Raw genomic sequence first — 25,357 nt, 5'->3', positions numbered from 1 at the left:
GGGACGGGCGAGGGCGTAGCGGGGGGAGTGTTCCGCGCCTGGCGGCCATATTGAGCGTGGCAGGAAGGCCTGCCCTCCCCCGGCCTGGGGTGGCTCTCAGCATCCCCGCCCCTCGCGGGGCCCGAGGTGGGAAAGAGCGACTTAGGGCCGGGCTGGGCCGGGCCGGGCGGCTGTGGCGGGGCTGGGCTGTCATTACCCTCCCACCCGTGCCTCGCGGGGTAGGGGGATGTCGGGTTGAGGGCGTGACGTCATCCCGTAGAGCGGGCAACGGCTTCGCGTCGCTGCGGGGGTGTCACTTCCGGTGCCGGGCAGGGCTGGCGCCGCCTCGCGTCGCTCGAGGGGCCTGAGGCGAAGCCGAGCTCCCGCCGCCGGCCCTGCGCGCCTTGCGCTGACCCCCGCCCAGGCTTTACGGTGCGCGTCATGTGCCCGACACGGAATTTAACGTATTTTTCCGCGTTTCCCGCCGTAACTAGCGAGAAAACGGCATCTGGAGGCGCGTGGCCTGCGCCAGCCTCTCGGTACGTCCCGTAGCGGCAAATATGCGTGTCCGCTGCGAGGCCGGGGTAGGTCCCCATCCCTTGAAACGCGCAATGATCGCTTTCTCATTCTCTTTTTCCCGACTTTCAGCTCAGTTATTACACATTTTTATATCCCGGTATTTTTTATTCTTTGAAAACCTGACCCCCGAAACACCACAGCTATAGCACTGCGCTCTTGCACCACAGACGACGTCAGATAAAAGTGAGCAGCACACACTTCACCTTTGAGAAAGGCACCTTGGCTTTTGAGGCTGGTGCTCCAATGCAGACACCTTGGAACTGTGATTTTTTTCTATCGCGAATCTTGATGTCAGGCTCTGTGTGCATGTTTTTGTACATCTCTTAACCTTAAAAAAATTATTCCTGGAGTGTAACAGTAGCTGTGAGAATCTGCACACACACACCCCCCGAAGGCTTCCGGCACCCTGCTATTTTAATTTTAGAAAAGCACCAGATCTTTTGTCATTTTGGTCCCACAGAATTCAGAACCAAAAGAAAAAAAAAACCAACATCGTAGATGCCTTCATAAACGTTAATTGCATTTTCCTTTCATAGTCTCCAGAACAGAGTTTGATTTTGCTTTTAGAATAATATTGCCCTCCTGTGGTCAAACAACGGTAAGTCCGGGAACTGTTGTCAAAGGTCTGCCTGCACGTCGCTCAAACATGCTTAGTTATTTTATATGCATATATGGTTTAGTGAAACAAAAGTATTTTCTCAGATTACTTGCTCTTACTGTTTGCTTACTCGAGTTCACCGTTACAGGTTTAGACATCTAACCCGATTCACCCTTTCATGCTGTGGTGGGATTGGCTCATCAGAACGATTCACTGATTTTTCCGTTGAAATGGAGACATGATTTTCACACCAGAGTCTAGGGAGACTCAACAAAAGACACCTTCATTACTTCGAGGCTCTCAGGGTCAGCTACCCCATTGCAGGTCAGTTCAAAACCTACAACTGATTTTCGTGTGATGAGAGATTTTAGAGAAGCGCAGAACGGCATGCCTCTTGCACACTGTAAATTACATGATCAAAGCCTGCATTATCTCATGTGGGCCCTGAAGGTGACTCACCAATACCATCATAGAGAATTTACTTCAAAACACCTACAATACTTAGCTAAGTTTTAGAGTTGTGTAACACCGTGGGTTGTTGATTTGATATTTTGTCACTCCCTTTTTATTCTTTCTTCTGCCTTTCTTCCTCATCATTGGAACTTAGTTTGTCAGTTTATACCAAGCTGGAATTTATCTGGCAGGATAATTGGATCTCCCAGCAAAATGTCACATTAGGTAGGAATTATGGATAATGTTCCTGCAAAACTAGTTAATGGAAAAAATGTTTAATTGCTGCCTGAGTAATATTGATCATATGCAGCCATTCTACTTATGCATTTCTATATTATATACCACCCTAACCTGCACAATACAGACTGACCTGTACTTGCTCAGATGGGTGGACATGAATTTTGGAGAGATGCTTCTGGGAACAACACTGCTCAGGTGAATATACTTCCGTTGGAATCTGCTGGAGTGATGATTCTCTGTGGGTAACAGTTATGACTGGAGGCTTGTGTGGAGAACTTGTATCCTACAACTTGGCATCTCTTTATGGGCTCTTGAAACTAAGTGTGATGCTCTGTCCCTGCTCTTACAACATGGAATCACAGAAGTGTGGGGAGAAGGGACCTCTGGAGCTGCCAGGTCCACCCTCCTGATCAGTGCAGGATTGTCACCAGCACAAGATCAGCCTGGCCATGGCTTTGTCTGTCCAAATCCTGAAAACCGTCTAGCATGGAGACCACAGCTTCTCTGAGTGGCCTGATCCAGTGCTGTGTGACCCTCTCTATAAAGAACTTTTTGCTGATGTCCAAAGTGAACATCCTGACTTGCAAATCGTGGCCATTGCTCCTTCTACTTTCTGCCATTACCAAGAAGGGTTCATCTCCACTGTCTCTATATCCACCCTTCAAGTAGTTGTAGCTGCTATTAGGTTTCTCCTTAGCTGGTTGCACCACTTGGTTCCTAGCCCGCCCTGATACATGGGGATCCTGCCCCAGCAGCAAAACTTCACACCCCTCCTTGCTAAGCACCATGAGGTTTCTGTTGGCTTTGACCTTGAGTATCACGGTTCTTCTGGAAGGTGGCTCCTCCAGCACTTCCCCCAAATTAGGCACTCTGTGCTACCCTCCAGGTCACTACTGAAGCTGTAGGGTGACATGAACCCCAACAGAGTCCCTGTTGAATACCAGCTATCAACTGGACCCCGAACCACTGATTTCTACCCTCTGAACCCAGTGGTCAAGCTGCTTTTCAGCGAGTCTAACAGTGTGTTTGCCCAGCCCACACTCCTTCAGCATGAATGGTGTCAAAAACCTCACTTATGTCAAGGTAGAATACATCTGCTGCTTTCTGCTTTCCCCATAGCCTCTTGTCTCAGCCTAGAGGGCAGGCGTAATTGTCATCCTCTGACTGATTAATAATCTTGGCTCTTTCTCCTCTTATGTTATTTCCAACTGAGGAGCTCATAATTTTTTGCTATTAATCCCAAAGAGCATGACCTTGTATTTTGCAGTACTGAATTTTGACCCCTTTTTATTATTCCAGTCCTCAAGGCTGGCAACTTTTCACTTTCTCTAGAATACTGTGATCCTTCCCTGTATTTTAAATGACTCTCAACTTTGATTGCAACTTGACTCAGAATGGGGAGTTTGAGAAATTACAGCATGAAAGGAAGTAAACTTGGCATGGACTTGGCTTCAGGGTAGTAGTGTTCTGCATTGAGCTACAGAAGGATTTTTTAGTGAAAAAATTTTCTTCCCTGCAATCCCCAGTGCATGGGAAAATCATTTCCAAAAGGTGTATAGGGAGTGAAGGGAGTGTGACCTAGAAAAACTAGTAAGATGCATATGTCAAATCCAGTTAATTTTTTTTACTAATGATACTGATCTATATATATAAAATGCTGAACAGAACACTTATCGTCCCTGTGTTTGGCCTTAGGCTACATTCCCCATCAAAGGCAAAGAGACCCTGTTGACACTTTCCTGGTGAGTAAATCAGTCATGAGAGCAACATATTTCTTTCCTGAGAAACATATAGAAAGCTGAGTACTGGAAATTAGGACTCCTGGGTTTCCCAGAGTTCAGCATATTCTTGAAACAAAGGTATTGAGACTCCATCCTACTTTCTCCCTTGCCTGTCTGTGCAGCTCTCCGGTCTCATCGTACTGCTTCTGTCCACCATCATCCTCTTTCCCAGTTACGGATGCAGGAGCACCACAGTGAACGGGGGCTAAAGGACCTTTCACCCTGTCCGTGTGCACCCACTTGTGTACTGGACCCTTCATAGCTGACCAGTGATGAGTTGGCCCATCCTAGCTGCAGACATTTTCTCTTTTACAAAATGTGAATGAGGTAATGCAGTAATTTTATGCAAATCCATGTGCAGATTAAAAAATTAATCAAATTCTGAAATTTTCATTTAAAGAGATTAGTCTTGAAAAATCCCCCATCTAATCCTCCCAGAATAGTCACTTGGAACAAACCTTCACCGCTTTGTTTTCCTCCTGGGTTCAGTGCATCTCCTGGAAAATTTTCTCGTAATGCTTTTGGGACCATCTGGAGCAGCAAGTTTGAGTTTGAGCAGGGCTCGCCAGGCAAATTAAAGTTGATATATCAAATGATAGAAAAGATGTGTCAGTAAGTGGGAACATGGGAGTTTAAGGCAGTAAAATCTCCGCGCTGTTGTACTTCATAGGTAAACTCCCGTGGTAATGCATGAAAAATGGAAGCGGTAAGCCTCGGTGAGTCTAACGGTAATTTACATACCAAGAGGCCAGAAGAAAGTCATGTAGCAAGAAAAACGAGTAGCAAGAGACACTGCTAAAACTTGCTGTGGCTGGTAGTTTATTGCTGTAACAAAGATGTAATCTGTCTTTTAGAGCTTGAGCTCAAAATTATCCTCGAACAATTGGGGTTTGATCCGGTGCCATCTCAAATTTTTTCCAAGCCCCTCAGGGATTTTGGAGTGGACCCTGTACACGGGGTGGGCAAGCCACCAGTCACTGCCACACTGGGAGAAATCCAGAGAAGTCCTGATGACGTTAAAAATAAGCTGACTTAGGCTCCTGAAGATCTCAGTTAAATTAGCCATCCCAGAGCATTAATATACAATATCCTCTGATCTTGCAGCACCTGAAACGCTCGGGATGTGTGATTGGGTTGGCCTGCAACAAGCCCAGTTGCCCCAACTTCAAGAAAACCACAAGCCATGATGCAAACCCTTGAAGAAGCCTCCAACCGCAGCACCTGGAATAGCTCAGCTCTGCCCAGCTATGGCAGACTGGCCCCTAGAAGGGAATATTTTTCTGGCTTTCAAGTACCTACCATGGAGCGAGGTGCTGGCTCTTTTTTCTCACAGCACGGGCATGGCCAGCTCATTTGTTCACTGTTTTCCTCCCCAGTGTGACTCCAAGTTTATGGCTCAGACACTGCCCCCCCATGTCCATGCTTTTGGTCTCATGCCACCATCCCATTTACCTGGCAGCTTGCCACATTTCTGCCCCTAGTGCTGGATTGTTTCTGTCTCCCTCTGACTTTGGCTCCTTGCCTGCAGAATTGCTTTAATTAAAAAGTTAATGAAAGATAATGCAAACGAGCACTTTGCCTGTATTTTATCACAGTCCAGCTCCTCTCCCTCCCTCTTTCCCAGAGAAAGTGAAAATGAGGAGCTGGGGTTTTGCTGCTTTTTGTTGTGAGAGTTAACAGTGGAAATTTCTGCAGGCTTAGGAGGAGCCCTATGAAGAAAGAGCTTATAATGGTAATTCACGCAAACAAGTATGTAGATGATGAACATTATTCATCAATGAAAGCTGAGGAAGTTTTCATTTAAAGGGGATTAATCTAAACCCCTTACAGTCCTCCTGCTCTCTTTGGAACAGGCAAGTCTTAGCATCATTTTCTTCCTAAGCTTAGTGCAAACTTCTAGAAAACTTTTTGAAAGACTATCTATACCCCAATTCCAAATTATCCCAAGCAGGGACAAAGGGAAGGTGTAAAACCCAAGCCCCCCTAGTGCCTATTGCATGTCACCTTATATCCATATAGAAGAGGGCTATGTGATTTCCCTGAGAAACTGGAGAACAAAAATTAGTGTGTGAAGTAATGTGACCTGAGTCACATCATCAGCCCCTTCTCCCAGCCCAGATTCCTCCCAGCCAGTAGTGGGAAGAGGAAAACGGAGGGATGTGAGGATGTAATTTCCCTACATGCAATACACAGCAGCTAACTGGCAATTGCATCATTTCTAGACCCACCATCCATGGAGGTAGTCTGTGAGCTGCCATTTGGATGGTTGCCTATGCCTTGGTGTGGGGTGATGTTCAGTTCTCTTGATCTTGTTTTTAAAGCGTGGGTAAAAGGAGTAGGAGTTTTATTTTTTTATTTTTTGTTAATATCTACAGTGGATTTACAGCTGTTCCCTGATGACATTTAGTACCCAGTGCCTGAGACTGTATAAATAAATTACATAAAAATGGATTTGTGGCATCATTAGCAACACGCCCATTCCAAAGGGAGCCTCCAGTGAGCCTGCGTGTCTAATCAGAGCTGACAAGGAGCAGAGTTACACACAGAGACCTCCAAAGCTAATGGGTCTGTGCCAAATTCAGCTCTCTGTTGTGTTGGTGTAAGGTTGAATAACCTCTGACTGCAAGGGGGTTTTACACCGGACTTTGCGTTTACACCTGTGCACTGAGATCGGTGTCAGGCGGTGTGCCCTAAAATCCTTAGAAACAAGGGAAAGACACGGGCTGACTTCAACAGAGTCTGGATCAGGCCTCGATGGTTAAAATATAATCCGAGTTCAGAGTGCAGAAAACAGATTACATGCCTGCTATTGTAGTGAAATGCTTTCTAGAGCAAGCATTAGCGGTATGTACACAAGTGCCAGATGAATTAAGCTGGCATTTATTTTTTTCAGCTCCAGTAGAAGAGGATTGCTTTTAAACAACTCGCGCCTGCTGTGTCGTGTCTGGAGTTGGAGCTGAATGGAGCTGCTGGGAGGGCACGTGTGACAGGAGCCACAGTTGCAGGTCTGGTTGTGCTTAATTCCCCTGGTCTTCAGGGTCAGCCGTGCACAGAAACATCAAGGCAGAGACAGAGCCTGTTAAAAGCTTTGGGTCTTTATTTTCTTAAACTCCCCTGGCTCCATTTAAGCCTTTTTCTCTAACTACTTCTGCAAACCCTGTATCGCAGCTCAGACGAGGCGACCTGGGGCGTGATGCACCTCTGTTTTGTAACACCTTCCTCTGATTGCGCTGTGCTGCCAGGTGAATCAGAGACCTGCTGGGAACGGAGATGCTAATCTCAGTTCCTGAGAGGTGTACAGCTGACTTCACTGGTGTTAGCACGGTTGCTCTGGCCCTCATTGTAAGAGGGCTGAGGCTCAGTGGTTTAAACTGCGGGCAGCATCCACTGCCATGAAGTTTAAAGAGTCTAGTAACAAAGTGTTCAGGTCACCCTGTCTTTTATTCTTATCTCTCCTTGTGATTGATAAGCCAGTCCTTCTGGCTACTATCTAAAGGGAGTATGGATAGGTAGTTTGTCTGCCTTGGGTTTTGCCTTTAAAATCTGTTTCTCCTCCGCATTGAATGATTTACAGTTAGACTTCATGATCTTAAGGGTCTTTTCTAACTTAAATGATTCATGGATTTTTTCTCTGGCAAACCTATGATTCTCCATATAGTTTTACCTGCAAGTCCCTTGTCCAGTAGATTTCGGAGTGTGCCAAAGTTTCGCTGCCTGAGTGGTGCTTGTGTAGAGGTTTTCACTGAGCCTTTGGGTCCTTGCAGCAAAATAAGGCAGATTTAGACCCAGAGGAACTGCTGGAAAGCTTGTCTGGCTTAATGATTAACACCTTGCAATGCTATGGGAGTGTTAGGACAAAGAGACCTCTGGACTCATGAGCTCACCCAGAAGAAGCCAGTCACTGGCCTCACACTGAAACACATCCATTTACTAGGGAGAGGATTAACTCTCTCAGGTAATTTGAATGGGTCTGTGATCAAGTGTGTTGCCCTGGCTGCTTCAGTCTCCTGGCACCCTGCCGTAATTGCCTGCACCATAATTGCCACGAGCGGGAGAGATGCAGATCACAAGGATCTTTGATCCTGAGAAATCAGCAGTGAACTTGCTGCCAGTTAGCAGAAGGAAGAAGAAATGCTGGGAGGAATAGATGCATGTGTGCTGACTGGGGCTGCCTTTCCTCTGTCAAGACAAGTGTCTGCCCTTGAGCAGTTGAAATCTTTCGGTCCACACACAGATCTGTTGCATATAATGCTAATACTCAGCAGACACTAGCTCAAATGGGCTTTCACAGACACGGCTGGCAACTTTGCCTGGATCTGAATTCTTATTTGGTCTCTAAATATGATTTTAATGGGTAATGAGAGGACTGAAAAATAAAGGCGAATGAAGCCTTGTGTTAATTTGCTGTTTGGTGGGGAAACCTCATTACTGGTCTCTCTGTGGCCACCAGCAGCAAGGGATCAGGCAGCCAGCAAGCCTGTTGTTTCTCCTAAGTCTGTGCCTGATGCTGCAGGGACACATGGGGCAATGAGCAGCCAGAGAATGAGATCAGCATTTGGCTAGCACGAGGATGGGAGTTAATGTAGTGAAAAGCTGTTCTACCCAGACACCCTGCTCTCTCCAGGACAGAGAGCAGCTTCCACAGTTTGGAAAGGTGTCAAACGCTGAGCAAATAGAAATGATGGCTTGCCAGTGGCAAATCTACAGTGATGGAGAAGCTGGCTGGCAGGGCTCACCTTCCCTGCGGGAGGTGATGGGATTGAAGGGGAACCACAAGCTGACAGGTAGTTTGAATGTGACACTGTCCTCCCCTCCCTCCTGCCTAAGGAGAGGTTTGAAAATGCTGTTGATATGGCACCTTAATCTAGAGGAAACATGGTTCGTGTTTCGTCCTCCCTGCTCTCTCTGAGACAGCCCTGTCTCTTCTGCTAGTGAAAATGTTCACTTTCCCTTGCAGGTTGGAGGGTGCCGTCTGCCCGAGCTCTTGAGGCCTTGCCAGTGTTGGCAGAGCGTGCACAAGCCCACCACACCGAGCAGATTGACTCAGCCCGGCCACCCCACGCAGCATGTCCCTCCGTGAGCACGCACTGTCTCTCTTCCGCAGCGCAGTGGCCACCGTCCAGCCGGCCCCGATGCTGAAGAGGGCTGTGAAGCTCCAGGGAGACAGATGCCCTCAGCTGCTGGTGAAGGGCCAGGCCTTTCCAGTGAAGAGGGACCTGTACCTGGTGGGTTTTGGCAAAGCTGTGCTGGGGATGGCTGCAGCAGCAGAAGAGATCCTGGGAGACCACCTCGTTCGGGGGATCATCAACGTGCCACTAGGCATCCAGGAGAGCCTGCAGCGAGCAGGAATGCAGTAAGGGGGGCTGTATCTGAACAGTTTGGGGGGGTAGACTGCCAGATTTATCCTCTGTGGGATGTTGCTGTGAAACCCTTCAGTCCTTTCCATCTGCCCTCTCTCTGGTGCCCACCCCGTCCACCACACCACCCTGTTCTTCAACCTCCATCACATCCCAGTGGCATCAGTGACACAGCCCATCTCTTGCAGTGGATGTGCTGCCTCCCCATCCCTGGGGAAGAGAAACTCAGCAAAGGCCACCTCCCTTTCCTGGTCACTCGCCATGCACCTCTGGTGCACCAGGCCTGTTTTCCTGCTGAGTGACAGCCTGGCTGCCTGCATAGGTGCACATGTCAGTGGTGTGATTGCCTCTCTTACCTCACCAGGGAGATGCTCCTGAAGCCACACAGCAAAATCCAGGTCATCGAAGGTGCCAAGAACAACCTTCCAGACCCAGAGGCTCTGAAGGGAACAGCTGCCATCCAGGAGCTGGCTGAGGGCCTGGCTGCAGATGACCTGCTCCTTGTGCTCATCTCAGGTAGCGTGGGGATTCCAGGGAATGGGCTCTGCTGATGGCCCTCCAGTGGCCTGCCCACACGTGCCTGTGTAGCAGGGGAGCGCTGCTGTGCCGGCCCTTTCAGCACTGACACTTGCACCTCTCTGATTTTTCCTCTCCCTTCTCCTGCCAGCCTTTCTCTAGGGATGCAGCAGGGGAGGGCACGGGGATGCCTGCTGCTGCAGTGGGCATGCTGCCTCCCAGCACTGGGGAGAGGCTGAGCTGCGCAGGCTGGGTCCTGCGGTTGTGACACCACTGTGAGATGCACCTCTGGGCACAGCCCGCCAGCTGCTCTCACCCCTTGGCAAGGAGACGTTTTCTTCCTGCCCCCTCCTTACATCTGGGGATGCAGACTTGGAGAAGCAAGCACTTGGTGGACTTGCACACTCTGGATTTGTGCAGGGATGTGAGTCTGTAAGTGGAGAGTCAGGACTGACTCTTCCCAGGGCTTTGCTGCTTCCCAGCTAGTGGAAATGAGGCCCCCAGGTTCCAACACAGTGAGCTGCACGTCTTGCAGTGTCAGCCCTGAAAACGCCCAGGCTGCTGGGCCCCCAGGCTGTCCCCCCAGGCTGTCCCCAGACCTAGGGCTGTAAGAGGGTGGATATTGTGCATCAGAGGGATGCAGTGACATCACTCCAGCCTGAGCTTGGCTGAGTGAGTGGGTGTCACAGGGTAAAAGCATGCAGGGGCTTGGAGCAGCTCTGTAGAAACCCCTTGGTCTCCTGGGCTCAGTGATTGTTCCTCTGTGGATGCTGGAGCCTGATCTGGTGCAGAGAAAACAGTGCCATTGGGCAAACAGCCAAGTGGCTGGCATCTAGCTGCACTTGCTGGGGATTCCCCTGGGTTTCCTCCTGTCCTTTGGCTACAGGGATCTCCAAGAGACTCCTCAGCCCTTCAGGGAGCCTGTACAGGATCTCCCTGTGGCTGTGACTCCCTATGCATGTGCACGCCCACACAGCAGCCGGTACCCAACTGCTCCTGCCTCTCAGCTAGATCCCTGGCTATTGATTGAAACACATGCATTTGCATTTGTTTTTCTTGCTCATCATGTTTTATTGATGCTGATTTGTCTCAAATCTCTGAGCAGGCTTTGCCTTTTGACAGTAGCTTTCAGCTGTGCTTCTGTGCATGTTCACGCTCTGCTCAGATCTTGCTCCTTTCTACTCTGTGTTTTCCATCCATTCTACTTTTCCATTGGAACCTTTTTTCTTTGCCTTCTTTTCTGCATTTCCAATGCCCACTTGTATCAGACAGGATTCCCATCGATGAGGCTATCACCCTGGACTCTGGTGTGCTTTGTCCTTTACGTTACTCTCTCCTGCTTTCCTTTCCTCCCAGGCCTAGATGACTGCAGTTCAGCAGTTTCCAATCTTGCTGCAGCCATAGCTGGTGTTTTTACACACTGTCCTGAATAAATGGAGCCAGCAAAGCACGCATTGTCTCCACCTGCTTAGCACTGACTGCTGTGTGAGTCATGGAGGCCGTGCTCCCTGCTCACCCATCCAGGTAGCCCTTGAAAATCTGTGTGACGACACACTAGTAGCTTGATGTAGTGGGGACAGCAATTGCTGACCCTTCTTTGTCACCCCCATAACGCTGCAGGCACGCGGTACCCTGGTCCGGTGAGGTTTACGCTGCCTGGGTGAAGTGTAGCTGACTGCGGACAGTGCAGGACAGCAGTGATTTAAACCCATTGGTGAAGAAGACTGAATTCTCCAGAGATGTTAGCATAGTTCCCAATCACCGCTGCCTTCCCTCCACACACTGGTGAGGGAAAAGGAAAGGCTCAAGCATTGAACAGCCTTGCTTTCCTTCTGTCCTCCTTTTCTTGCTATCCTGATGTCCTTGCCATCTCTTTTGCATCCTAGGGGGTGGATCAGCCCTACTGCCTGCTCCCATCCCTCCCATCCTCCTCGAAGAGAAGGAGAAACTCACAAAGATGCTGGCTTCCCGAGGAGCTGCCATACAGGAGATGAATGTTGTCCGGAAGACTCTGTCCTTGCTGAAGGGTGGAGGGCTGGCCCGGCTTGCCTATCCCGCACAGGTAACCGAAGGGAAGTCCCTGTTCGCCCAGAGAGCACCCATCTGCCCTCAAAAATAGGGGTTTAGTCAACTGACCTAAGCATGCTTGCAGGGTTTTTCTCCTTACTGAGTGAATGATCTTTGCACACTGTTTTGGGACTCCGTGGCTCAGATTTTACTGAGAACCCAAACTCTCAGGGAGACAGAGGTGGAAGAGGGGGAATTCAGACTTGGCAAATGTTGTCTGTCCCATCACACCACTCAGCAGACCCAGCCCTCACCCAGCAGGCATTTCCAATGTGCTGGTGCTCCACCACAATGCTTTCAAGGCCGGATCTGACCTTTGGCTGCCCTGAGGGCTGTTCTCAGCTGCTGAACCCACACTAGGTTACCAGCCTGACAAGTGCAGTGGCAAAGGTTACATCTTCCAATGTGATGGTCCAGCATCAAAGGACAGTGGAGATCTGTGGGTTTGAGAAGGGCAAGGTGACACTCACGGGACTGTAAAACAATGGGCCAAGATCTGCCCCTGCTTCCATCTGCTTTGACATGGGGGTGGCACAGGTGTAACTCAGAGCAGCGCTGATGCCAGGGCTCTTGCGTGGCCACCTGTCTCTGCCTCCCACAATAATCCGTTGGCATTTCTTCTTGTAGGTGGTGAGCCTCATCCTTTCTGATGTGATCGGTGACCCCCTGGACATCATAGCGAGTGGGCCCACTGCTGCCAGCTCCCACAGCGTGCAAGACTGCCTCCGGATACTCGCCAAATACAACCTGCTGCACAACCTGCCCAAGTCAGTGGAAACGGTCCTGTCCTGCTCTCCCACCAAGCCCACTGCTCCGGAAGACTACTCCCACGTTTGCAACATCATCATCGGGTCAAATACGCTGGCATTAGACGAGGCCAAATGCCAAGCCGAGGGCCTGGGCTATGCAGCTCTGATTCTGAGCACAGCAATCTGCGGGGAAGTCGGTCACATTGCCATGCTGTACTGCCAGCTGATCCGGCTGGTCTGCCTGAGCTTCGCTGGCCTCGGAGAAGGGCCCCTGAGTGATGAGGTGAGGGGGAATCTCCTGCAGCTGGCAGCAGAGCTAGAGATCCCAGGTTTGAACCTTGCTGAGTTCCTACAGGCCCTGCAAGGATTAGGGCCTGAAAGACCAGTCTGCCTCCTGGCCGGCGGAGAAACCACAGTTCAGCTTCAAGGAACCGGCAAGGGAGGGAGGAACCAGGAGCTGGCCCTGCGTGTGGGGCTGGGGCTGCACAGGGCACAGGCTACAGAAGGCAGCAGCCCCCCAGGGAGGTGTGAGATCATCTTCCTCAGTGGCGGAACGGACGGGCAGGATGGGCCGACGGAGGCGGCAGGGGCCTTCTGCAGCCCGGAGCTGGTGGATGAGGCGCTGCAGGAGGGCCTTGATGCAGAGGCCTTTCTCAGCAACAACGACTCTTACACGTTCTTCAGCCAGTTCCAAGGTGGGCGTCACCTCCTGGTGACAGGCTTGACGGGTACCAATGTCATGGACATCCAGGCCATTTTAATTAGAGCCACAGAGAGATCACGAGAGCTCCCTCTGCAGATATCCAGATGCATTTAATTAGGATCAGGGGTAAATGAAGGCATCAACACTGCGGACAAATGTAAACTACTTAAATTAGGGCTCGCTGTCGAGGATGCTAATATCTTTGACAGAAAGAATCCACGAATTAGACACATGAGTGGATTTCCACAGCAAAAGCAAGCACTTGTAATTGGGATCAGAGGAAGGTAAGAAGTCACATTGCAGACACAGAGGACGGATTTAACCCTTCTGCTGAGAGCCACCACTCTTGTGACTGCCTCAACTATAGTTAAAAGCTGTAGGGAAATCGAGGAGCAGCCCAGCAGTGGGCTTTTACAGGTTCACGGAAGCGCATTACAGTGACTGAAGGATGCAAAAGCAATAGCAAGGCCTGCCCAGCTGCAAGCATGGAGATGCTGGGGGGACGTGGTGGGAAGGGGACACCCAGCACCTGCTCCACGCGCCAGCGCAGTGCCCTGCAGCTCCTCCCACACCAGTGGCAACCCAGAACCCCCAAGCCCAGCATGGTGCACGCCCAGCAGCATGCTAAGGAGCATGTTGGCTGAGACAAGCATTTGATACTGGACACATGACACAAAAGAAGTGCACAGTGACACAGGGTGGTATACAAGGAAGAGGACGCTTGAGGTGCAGTGGCAAGCACCCGAGTGGAGTGCTCCTCCTCCAGCCTCCTTCCCTCCGCAGGGCCATCTTCCCTGCTGATGCCTGTCAGGAGAGCCTCCGTGCCAGCAGCGTGTATGTGATGAGCTTTCACAGTGTTGTTTTCCAACTGCCTAGAAAACAGTCGTGCATCCAGCCCGAGCCACTGACCTTTCTTCTGCGCTGAGGCAGAAGTCGCTGTCACTCTGATTAACTCTGCTAATTCCACAGAACAAAAGGCAAGGAAACCTTCACGCTCGGCTCTCCTGACCCATGCTGCTGAGCTGATCAAAGGCCAAAGCTGCCGGAGCTGTGCTTGACAGGGAGCCGCTCCCCCGCATGTCTAAGGACGTGATGGTTATTGCGGTTTCGTCACCTATTGCAGTGCAATATGTGGGAGAGCTGAGATGAGCCGGGTTTCCCAGGATGTGGAGCCCACGGTGGGGCTGAATTTCAGAAGGGCTCTGCCTGTAGCAACAGGCATGGTGATGGTTTTGGCTGGATATTCAAAGCACTTCAGCTCAGCAGCCAGTATGACCCAACACGTCCGACTCCTTTGGAATATCTGCCTGTTTGTTACACAGCCTAAGTGGGAGCTGAGCTCCTTTGAAAATCCAGTCCTAATTTAATAGGACACACTTGACTCAGACTCTCTCCAGACAGACCGACCTACTCCGTGTGGCTGATCTCATCTCGTGACATAAATACACCGTCCTGCCAACACAGTGAGTCGTGGTGTCTCACTGAGCAGTCGTTCTGCGCCCTGCTCCAGGATGGATTGGAGGGTGGATTTTTGAGGAGGATGCGACACCTCCTGCTTTAGTTTTGAAGCCAATATCTAACAAGTAGGGATATCAGGAGGACCATCACGGGGCCTGGTATCAATGCCAGGCTGGCAGCTGGACTGTCTGGGCCACAGCCCAGGCATAGTGTCAAGGCACAAGCCTGGGGATTTCAAAACCCTGGTTTTACCCTGGTGGTTTAAACTCATCCACGCATCTCATTTGTCCTCTGAGGCTGAAGGCCTTCTGTAACATGCCTGAACTTGCTCACGCTCGTAAACAGCTTTGAGATCTGCTGAGGAAAACCTGCCAAGCGTTATAAAGCTCGCTGTGCCCCTGTAACATCAGGTGACGGTTGTGCAGGAGAAGCTGCTTTGTGCCGTGTGCTTTTCTCTGGAGGTCGCTGGCAGGTCACCTCCTCCATGCCCGACATGCCAGCACCACAGGGGCACTAACACACGCCGTGATACAGACAAAAAAGTATGGGCTGTGGCCAGGAGAACTGGCTAGAGCTGGCTCCAAACTGTAGTTAATGCTTTCTGTCCAATTCCACTCCAGTGAAATGCAGAGTGACTCCGGTTTCGGGCTGGGGTGCCTAGCAGAAGGGTCACTGGCATCTTCAGCAGCGGGTCAGTGTGCCAGCCTGGGCACGCTGTCACAGGCCCACCGTACCCCTGCGCTCTGCCCGCAGCCCGGCCACATTGCTGAGTGCCGGGCTAGTCCTTGGAGCTGCTGCTTGCGCTGCGTCACAGTCAAGTTGAGAAGACCTTGGGCTAGTGCTCGCTGGCTTCTCCTGGGAAATGCCTACTACACGTACCCCGAGCAGTGTCCTTGCTTTCTAAACGGTGGCTTTTCACTAATGATTAAAATGAGTTTGTGCTGGGGAGGAGAGAAGGCTAATAAAAGGTTTGTTGAAAGGATGGAGCTGTTTGAAGTGCACTTGACATCTACATTTGCTCGGCCTCCATGTATGGTTTTTGTTCTTGTCCCTTCTTTTCTAATGAGGAGAGAACAGGACAGGGGGAGATTGACCAAGGATACCCAGGTTACAGAAACTTTTCTGATGCTTCTACCTGGATAAAGCAAAGCTCCACTTCTGAGGAATTGCTTGGGTGGTCCTTGTGCATCTTCTGCCTAGGGAGGAAAGGAGCTTTGGAGCATGTGCACCTTTTACAAACAAGGCATCATTTTATTCCTTTGGACAATGCTCAGCACAGAATTGCCTGTTGCTGCTCCAGCCCAAAGCCAGCTCCCTCTGACCTGCCGTCTCTTTGCTGGCAGCAAGAGACCCCACACATGAGACAACATGTATTTGGGCTGCACCAGTCGGGTTTTGCAAGGATTTGTGAGAGGACAGTTGCATCTAAAGACACAACAGCATCGCTTACCTGCCAAGTAACAATTTGCTTCTGGGCTTTGGAGCCACCAGGAGCGATGACTTTCCCCTCGGGAAATTGAGTGAGTCACCACAGCTGAGCAGGGCTTTGCAGCTTGCCCGCACTGTCCTGGACAGGTTATTAGCATCATGTGAGCATACCCGGGCAACTGAAGAAACCCAGAGTGTGACTGCTCACACCGAGTGATCCCAGTGTGTGGGCCATGCTGGGACCAGCTCCGTGCCATCCTGGGACCAGGGTGCTTGCACCTAAGGAGACAAGTCACAGAAAGAGTGAGGACAATAAGAGCTGCTGGTTTCGATTCTCCCATTCCCTTCCCTTTATTACCAGAAAAGCAAATCTGTTTCTACACCAGCCAGCCTCCAGGAAGGAGGGAGATGGGTGGAGATGTCCAACAGCTCCCTGGTCATGTCCCTGCACATGGGCAGGGGACACAGGGACAGCCATCGGGGAAAAGCACGCCCAGCTGCTGGGCAGGGAGCGGGCGAGCCATCCCGAGTGCATTCAGGGCTGATTTGCTCTCCTAAGCGGGCTGCTCGTAGCCAAACAGTGCTAATGGCCAGGAGAAGTAACTGCGTTATTAACAGCACGAGCTTTTGGCAGTAAATTAAAAATCTTGGCTGCCGCTCTTGGCTCTGCTCTTGCCTCTTAGGAGACATTAATATCACAGCTCCCCAGCATTCCCATTATCACTTCATTAAGGATCCAATAATGATAAATGTGGATGGTTTTATTTTGCACAGAGCCTGATTAATGGCTAATATTTCACTAGGTGTTAATGGGGCCCTTCCTTTATGGAGGGATTGGAAGGGGGCTGCCTTTCATCTCCTCCACAAGCTGGGTAATTTTCACTATTTTCGCTAATGTGACAGATTTAACGCAAACCTTGAAAGAGCGGCTGAGGCCTCTTGAGAAACTTTGATGAGCATCATGCTTGGGGCAGCCCTTGCTGCCGTGGCCATTCCCCAGCTCCTTTCTCCTCCTCTTCTTCTTCTTCTCCTCCTTCCTCCTCCTCCCTAGTCCTGCTGGCAGCACCTCCTTCCAGTGCCTGCACCCAGATGCTGCCAGAGGCTGTCACCCACCTCCTGGGACAGTGGGGGGGCAAAAGCAAAGCAGGGGTCTCCCCAGGGATGAGCTGCTGGGGCTCTCTGCAGCACATGGGGTACAAAATCAAGGGGGTGTAGTGCAAGGAGTGGGCTTGTGCTGGCCTCACCCCAAAGCAGCTTGGCACCCCGTACTTGCCCCTCAAGGGGGCTGGGGAGCCCGGGATGCAGGACAGAGCCTGGTGTGAGCCCAGCGGCCCTCCTCCAGCACCCCAGGGGATAGCTTTGGTGGCTCATCTGAAGCTGGTTCCCATGGCACAGAGGCTGTTCTCCGCCGTAGGACCCCGGCGTATTGCACGGCTTCAATCCCTATATGAAGTGGGATGTATAATCACATAGGAATAAAAAGCCATACAAGACAGCAGGCCATGAGTTGCTCTGTGCTGGTGGGCGACAGACCAGTCCCTCTGCAGCGGCTGCCGCAGCCCCAGCTGGGATGGGGCCGAGCTCTGGGGAGCCCCCAGGAGCCCTCCCCAGCCACTGTGTGGGGTCTGTGGGGAGACAGAGGAGCCCTGCATCAAACAGAGAAGAGAGACGATGTTTCAGCCAGGAGAAAGCATGGGAGGCCCCAGAGCCACTGGAGAGGGAGCCCTGTGGGGTATCGGCACTTGCTCCCAGCTAATGGGGGCCTCCCACTCCAGGCCCCTCCTTGGAGCCAAGACAAGACTTGCCCTGTGATACACCCAGCCCTCCCTCTGCTCATCCCCATCCCACCGCATCACCCTTCAGGGACTCCTCCAGCCTGGGGACCCTCTGCTTGCACCACCGTCGCCCCAGGGCTTTATCAGTCCCACCAAGGCAATGGTTACCACCACAACCCTCCAGCACCATCAGAAACACCTGGTTGGGGAAGAAAAAGGAGCCAGCCCCCTCCCCGTGGCAGTGGGAGCATCCTCGGCCGTCTGACCAAGAAGGAGAGCCCAGCGAGTGGAGCAAGCGGTTGGAGGGAGCTGTCAGCACCCGGCTGTCAGAGCACAAATCCCCTGGCAGCCCATTAGGAGCAGCTCCCGGCTGCCTGCAGGAGCTCTTGACAGGGGGCCAGGCACCAGCAAGAATGAGCGTGGGTCCTCTGCTAAGCTGGACGTGGGTGGAATGAAACCGAGGAGCTATTGCCCCGGTGAACGCTTTATCGAGCGGTGCCGGCACGGCTGCCATGGGCAGCCCCATGGGCAGGGGTAGGGGGTTACTAGGGCAGGCTCCGGTGGAAGCCCACCCAAGCGATGCTGGGGATACAGCCAAGTGGCAGCCAGCAGAAAGGCGGTTTTGTGCTGCCTCTTCTCCTCCCACCTCACATCCCAGCAGCAATTTTGGCATCTGCAGGATAGGACACCCAGAGCAGCGCCCGCAGCAGGAGGGGACGGGTGGTGGGTGCAGGCTTGTGCAACGCAGTCCAGACATGCACCGAGAAGGGAAGAGCTTCTTTTAGCTAAAAAAGAGCAAAGCAGCAATGCACGGCCATGCTCTGCTCACTGAGGGCATGAAAAACCCCTTCTCACTGGCCCACGAGACCACGGCCGATCACCAGCCTCCAGCCGATCGCCACAGCATTACCTTGGGCTGCACCAGAGGGGCTGAGCCACCCCAGAGCCTTAGCCCTGGGCTTCCCTTAACCCACGAGGAGGAACTTCAAGCTCCAGGCTGCCTTTCCAAGGCATGTGACAGCACTGGGAAGCACCAATACCCTTCAAAACACTCCCAGAAACCGTCCTCCATCCCCAGCGTCAGGGTTTCTCCCGAGGCCGGAGCAGCTCAGCAGGTTGGACTCTGCACATCATCCCTCATGGGATGTGGCTGCCCAGCCAAACCCTGCATGGTGAACATGCAAGGGTCCTCCTGCATCCCCTCCCTGGGCAGCACGGCTCTGGGGAAGAGGGTAACATCCCTTGCAACCGCCCCACAATGAGCAATTTGAAGTAAGGGGCCTTTTTGGTGCAAAACCTGGAGAGTTTTGCTTTCTACATCAGTATTTCATGAGTTATCACCCACCTGCTCCAAGAGCTGCGAAGAGGTGAGCATCAAGCCATGTCACTGCCGCATTTTGGGAGGATGGAGGGGTCAGCTCTGATGTGGGCAGCCCCAGCTCTCCCCCAGCCAGGCTGTGTCACAGCAATTGCCGGATCAGGCACTGTGACTCTTCGAAAAGCACAAATCCCAGAGCTCGAGCAAAATCCCACAGCTCATGCAAAACCCGCACAGGAGCAAGCAGTGACAGCCAGCAGCACAGCACAAAGGAGAAGCGGGCGAGCGACCGCACCACCAGAGCGAACCAGGCACGGTGGTGGTGCCGCCAGGTCTTCAATTGCTTCTTAACCGCCTTCGAACCAAATCGGCAATTAAGGGATCGTCATTTGATGAATTATACGAAAAGATGCGTTTGTGAATCATTGTATCCAGGCTGGGTAAGAACACTGCCGGTGCTGTATTTGGGAGTAATTACTCTCCACGAGCATGTGAATCATTAGGTATAATTGCCCTAATAAATAAAAGGAAGATAACTCCGGTCTCTAGCCTAATCTAGCACAAGCGATTTTCAGGCAAGTTACATGAAAGAAAACCAGGAGCACAAGGCTGAGGGAAAGCAGAAAGAGGAGATCTTAAAAATCTGGACCTATCACTAATCCCTCCCACAGTAATCAAAGCCAGCCAGCAGTGATGGAGTGTCTCCCACAGGTCCCCAACAGAGTTTGGTGGCCGTGAATTTGCCGTAGAGGGCTCAAGTTTGGCTGCAAGGGGGTTGTTCCTTCCCAGGGCAGCATCACACTGGAGCACAACTCCTCCTGGCTAAAGTTTCCCTGCTGCAAAAACGCAATTGGGTTAAAAAAAGGACTTATTTTGGGGGCGACAGGGGGGAAATGGTTACTTGAGTCTAAACAAAACCATTTCACTTTTCCCCTGAGAAATGCTGGAATTAAAATAAAAACCCCAAACCCACCCCACTCGAAGTTGACATTTTGAAACGAAGCAGCAATTTTCTTCTCCACTTAAAATGTCATCACAGACTTTTGCTTTAAAAAAAAGCAGCCTTCCCTGAGTGACATTTTAAGGGGAAATGTTGACTTAAAAGCAGAAGGAAACCCCCCAACCCATGCAATGAAATGTTTTGAGCTGCAGTTGAGACTTTTTGCAGGGAAATCGATATTTTTGCAGAAAAAAAAAAATCGCAAGTAACTACAGATCTTTTGCAGATTGATTTTTCTGCGGGACAAACCCATCCTCAAGGAAGCAAGACTTTGGGCCGCTCTTTGCCAGACCTGGATGGAAAATGATGGAGCAACATCCCTGCCCTGTCCCACAGGAAACAACATCCACAGTTCTGGGCAAATTTTCTCAAAAGCCCCGCAAAGCAAAGCAAGAAATTGGGAGCAGAGGCTGGTTTTGTCCTAGAGTGGTGGCAGACTAGTGGTGCTGGCTCTACGTTGTCCCCACGAGATGCCAGCACAGGAGCTGCCCCTGCCCAGCCCAGCCCCGCGGCGGGGAAGATGCCAAGGCAGGGGGATGCCGGCAGCAGGGTGGGGAGCTGTGGTGAGCGATAGTGGAATTTATTCCACCTCCTCTGGGGCTCCCGGCAGCCTCCACAGGGAGAAACAGGATTTAGTCTGCAACCCGTGGGAATCCCCACTCACTCCCCAGGGAGAAAGAGGATTGTGGCTCATCCCTTCTCTGCTTGCAAGAGGGGCTGGGCTCTGCCTAGAGATGCTCCACGCCGTGCCATGCCATGCCACCTCTGCCTGCGGCTCTTCTGCTGGCTGGGGTTTGACCAGGAGCAATCTGTGCTTGGGCTCTCCCCAGGCTGCAGTTATTGCTGCCTGGGTTTTGTTTTTTTAATAACCCGTAATATGAGAAGCCTGCCTGGGGGAGCAGAGGGATTATTGGCAAATATCACTTCCCATTTGCCGGGCTTCAAGGGGCTTTAGCCATGTGGATTAGCTGGGAGCAGAGAGGGACACAAACCACTGGGCTGGGAGAGACCAGGGCTGAATCCTTTTAACACAGGGCTGCAGCAAAATCCCACAGACAAGTATCCTCCAGCCTTCGAAGGAGAGGGCTGGATGGGAAGGGCTGCGGAATCCTAATTAGCTCTTCGATATTAAATGAACTGGCACTGAAGCAAACAAGGCAGCAACAGTGGCTGGCACAGCTCCTGCTGCCACCTCCCAGTCCCAGCACTGGGCTGCCCACACAAGGGGGCTTGGTGGCACAGCCCCTGGGGTGGGGGACAGCCAGGGACATGGGGACCCAAGGGAATGGGGGGGACACCCATGCCACTGTGGGAGAGGAGCTGCTTAGGCATGATGGCACAGGGAGGATGCAAAGCATCCGAGACGCGAGGGTGCGTGGTGGGACATGCTGCAGCCCCTGTCCCCACCTCTGTAGCTGATGCTGGGAGATGCCACCACTCGCCCAGGGACACCCACTTTGCCAGGGGCTTTCTGCAAGACCAAGGCTGAGTCACTTTGTCCTCAGATGAAGCCAGCAGCCCAGGAATGGGGCACCCAGTCACAAGCTATACTAATGGGTACCTGCTGGCTTGGAAATCTAAAAGCCAGCAGCTGGAGACACAAGGCATGCAAATAAATCCTTACACTGGACATCTGTGCCTCGGTCCCTGTTTAAGCGCTCCAAAAGCCTGTGGGGCACCCAGCAGGCAAGCCAAGAGGGAGCCACAAGGTGCAGAGCCAGGGCCCCATGCCAGGGGTGCCGGGGACATCCTGCAATGTTAACTAGCACTATTAGTTATTAAATGCCACTGGGCTGGCAAGGGAAGGAGCCTCCCTCTTGCCCAGGGAGAGCTGGTGACTGACAGCTCCTTTCTGGTCTCCAGGGCTAACACCTGCTAGGGCAGGCGTGAAGGGGCTCCCCACACATCACCCCAGAGCTCTGGGTACAAACCTGGGAGCCATCCACTAGCAGCTGCTGGATGCACAACCCCGCCACAGCCCCATCACTAGCAAAGAGCACTCAAAGAGTGTGAAAGTCCTGGCCCAGCACAGGCTACAGGGATAAGCCCTGCAGAAAGCCACCCCCAAGCTCAGCACGATGCCAAAAACAAGCAACACTGGCAATTCTGTGCCGAGGCACCAGCTGGGGCACAGCCCTTGAACCCTGCTCACCTGCCTTTACCAGCATCCCCAGCAACAAGCCCAGCCTAGAAGGACATGTGAGCCTTATCCCAGTGCCCAGCTAACTGACCTCTACTTGCCAGCACAGCCCCACTGAGCCTGCAAACTACATCCCAACCCTCCTCAGCTGCTTTAACCTCTTATAAACTCTCCTGGAAAGGCAGGAATCACTGTGTGCTGTGCTGAGCCACCAGAAGTTGATTAAGCCCTAATTAATTGCATTAAGGTCAGCCAATGTACTCTGTTAAGGAAGAAAGCCAATAATTAAACTCCACGTGGGGCGTGCTTCTGCCATTAGCTCCCCAGGCTGCAGCAGCAGAGTCAGGCTCGGCAGGGTCACAGCCAGCGCCGCTCGCCAGCACATGGCAGTGGCAATCGGGGAAATAATTAAGTGCCAGGCATAAAACCATCAGCGCTTTAGTGGACAAAACCTACCCAGCATGGTTGTCAGCAGTGGGGCTGCCCAGGAAGGCTCAAGGTGGAGGGGACAACAGGGGGACACTGGCTGCATGGAGAGCATCCTCTGCGGGGAGCCCCGGGGAGGATGCAGCCATGTCCGGGGAGGATGCAGCCATTTCCCTGGCGGTGCTGGGGTGCACAGAGAGCAGCAGGGGCTGGCGCAGGTCCCTGCCCGGGAGGGAAACCCTGCGGGTGCCAACAATGAGGTTTTGTGTAGCCCAGACGAGAGCACCTGCCCCGGTGCTGGGAGCCGGCCAGGGGCACCATATGGAGGGGACCTGCCCCTCGCCGTGGCAGTGCTGTCTCGGCACTGGGCCAGCTTAGCTGGGGCTGCAGCCCCTGACATGGAGAGGAGACCAGGTGCTGAGCTGTGCAGGATGGGGCCATGCAAGCCCTGCCTCTGCCCATCGCCAGTCCAGCCTGGAAATACAACCGCCAGGCACAGAGGTGATGGGTACAAAATGGGTACGAGCACCAGGTTGTTCCTGGTCACCCCAACACGGGTGCTACGTGCCCTGAGAAGGCAAGGGTGCTGTGGGGTGCTGCAGGGGAGCCCCAGCACTGAGCCAAAACCTCACCTGGCCTTGGGGCTTTGCAGCGGAGCAGGGAGTGACAGGGTAGCACGAGCCGTTCCCGGGGTGAGAGATGGGGTCCTGTGGCTTCTGGGGAGGGGAAGGAGCACTTGGGGCTTCAATCCCTCCCCAGCAGCAAGCTCATTTAAGGCTTTTCTTTGCTCCCAGCTGAAAAAATAAAGGCCAAGGTAATCTGCCTGCCTGTCCCTCTTTGTCTCGGGGATAATAGCAGCCAGCGCAGTGTGGAGCCCCCCAGGGCTTTGCAGATTACAGCTTTCAGAGATGTCTACAGTGCCTGGACAAAAATGAGAGGTGGTGGAGCACAGCGGGACGGCGGGGACGTCACAAGGTCACTGTGCCTAACTGCAGCTCCCCTTTCCTTCCCCGGCCACCATCCAGGCAGGCGATGGGGTGGTGGTGATGGGACGATGGGACAGTGGGTGATGGGATGGTGGCCAGGCGACGGGATGGCGGCAGAGCACTCCTCTGGGCTTCCCAGCTCCGAAGGCTGACCCTTCACTGAGGGCAGAGTTATGAATATTTCACAGAGGCTTTTCGCTTTATAATTTACACTTCACCGATTCTGAAAATTACACATCTGATCCGGGATGGGAGGGGGTGTGGGACCAAATAGACAAAACCATGTAACCTGCTGCAGTAACTACGACAGTGCGAGCTGCCGCTCCCGTACTCGTGATGACTTCTTTGCAAACCACCTACAGACCTGAAATGACTGGCGGGAGACACGCGGGAATTGCTGTGTACGGGGCTGAGCTGCAGCTGGCTTTTCAATAACTCAAAGGGTCAAGACACGAGAGAAAAAACCCCAAACCAATTCCCCCATTTCCTATTAGTTTCGTCTGGCAGGAGGCGTCCCAGCCCCGGCAACGAATATCCGCTGAGGAATGTCTCATGTCTAAAAGCAAAAAAAAAAAAGGGACGTGGGAGGAAACCCTACGCCCAGCTTTCTTTCCCCATGGCCGAGTTCAAACGGCTTCGAGACAGCAGGCAGGGGCAGGCAGGGGCTCGCAGCACCTCGTGCTGGTGCTCAGCAGCGCGGATGCAGGCAGAGGGGCAGATCAGAGGAAGACGCCATCCCTTGTGCCTCCCTCTCCCCAGCTCTCCGTCCCCGCTGCAGCTGCCCACGCCAGCCCCGGGTCGCGGCCAGGCTCCAGCTCCTGCTCGTCCCCTGCTCGCCCTCCCTCCCTCCCGTCACCGCACACGTCATTCCTCCAAACACAGCCCACATAGCTGGCGCGGCGGTGCCGACACCGACACCGGTGAGCCGGGGGGGCCTGGCCAGTGCACCCCCTGGCATGGGGCTTGGTGCCTTCACCCTCCGCTCCCACACAGCCTGGGTTTATTTAGTTTATCAAAACCATTGGGTGCCCGAAGCTATAACAGCATCCTCCAAAAAAACTTCCTGGGGATGAGGCATCTGTGTGGGCATTTTGTAGACCCTAGTGTGTAAGTACCTCCTGAAACACCCCACATGCCCTCTGTGAGCCATCCACCCTGAGAATCACCTCTTTCCTGCCTTTTAGAGCCAGCCCCAAGACAGAGAAGGAACCAGACAGAGCAGAGGGAAGACGGAGGCACCAGACAATAAAACTACGGCTAAACCCATGGTCCTTAATAGCCCAGCCCCGGGCTCGGCAGACCTCATCGCTCCCCTGCCCCACTCAGGGTGCCCACACCTTCCCCCGGGCACCCTGTCCCCTGGGGGTAGCACCCACGCTGGCTGCCGCCTGGGGTGATCCGCCACATCCCGTTGAAATTCTAGCTCCGGCCTCCGTAGCGGATGGAGATAAGGACAAAACTACTCCCCCGCTTATAAACAAGGGGCCAGATTCTGCCGCCAGCATCCGGCAGGCGATACCCGAGCCGGTGAGGCCAAACCCTGCCACAAATCAGCTCCGTTCAGGGATCGCAACCGGGATCCGGCAGCCTGCCCACGGTATCGGGAGCGGGAAGCGCGGATCAGTCCCGGCTTCTCCTTTTACCTGGGGCCGGCGTGAATCCTGGCGGCGCAGGAGGAGCGACGCGAAGCGAAGGCAGCTTGGGGAAACAGGATCCCCTCCTGGGGATGGTATCAACGACACATGCAAAAGGGAAAATAAAAGACTGACCCCCCCTCCGTCCCCCATCACCATCCCTGCTCCAG

At 52.7% G+C, this 25,357-nt stretch overlaps 1 protein-coding gene across 14 annotated transcripts; it reads left to right on the top strand.

The window, feature by feature from the left end:
* Positions 1 to 28: 28 nt before the first annotated feature.
* Positions 29 to 13,351, top strand: GLYCTK (glycerate kinase). 14 transcript variants are annotated; one of them, XM_074879439.1, is made up of 9 exons: positions 29 to 126; positions 1,305 to 1,480; positions 1,974 to 2,044; positions 3,753 to 3,957; positions 6,524 to 6,635; positions 8,588 to 8,983; positions 9,352 to 9,503; positions 11,390 to 11,565; positions 12,198 to 13,351. In XM_074879439.1, exons 6-9 carry the CDS (start codon positions 8,697 to 8,699, stop codon positions 13,134 to 13,136), a joined length of 1,554 nt encoding a protein of 517 aa, XP_074735540.1. In that variant the 5' UTR covers positions 29 to 126; positions 1,305 to 1,480; positions 1,974 to 2,044; positions 3,753 to 3,957; positions 6,524 to 6,635; positions 8,588 to 8,696; the 3' UTR covers positions 13,137 to 13,351. The 14 variants fall into 14 exon arrangements, with proteins under 14 accessions (XP_074735540.1, XP_074735543.1, XP_074735537.1 ...); XM_074879442.1 differs by lacking the exon at positions 29 to 126 and adding an exon at positions 289 to 518 and having other exon boundaries at positions 1,994 to 2,044; XM_074879436.1 differs by lacking the exon at positions 29 to 126 and adding an exon at positions 289 to 518.
* Positions 13,352 to 25,357: the final 12,006 nt, after the last annotated feature.

This window comes from Strix uralensis, chromosome 10 (assembly GCF_047716275.1).
Source record: "Strix uralensis isolate ZFMK-TIS-50842 chromosome 10, bStrUra1, whole genome shotgun sequence".
In the NCBI taxonomy this organism is placed as follows: Eukaryota; Metazoa; Chordata; class Aves; order Strigiformes; family Strigidae; genus Strix; species Strix uralensis.
Note: the sequence above shows the minus strand (reverse complement) of the source record. Positions and strands in the feature narration are given on the sequence as shown.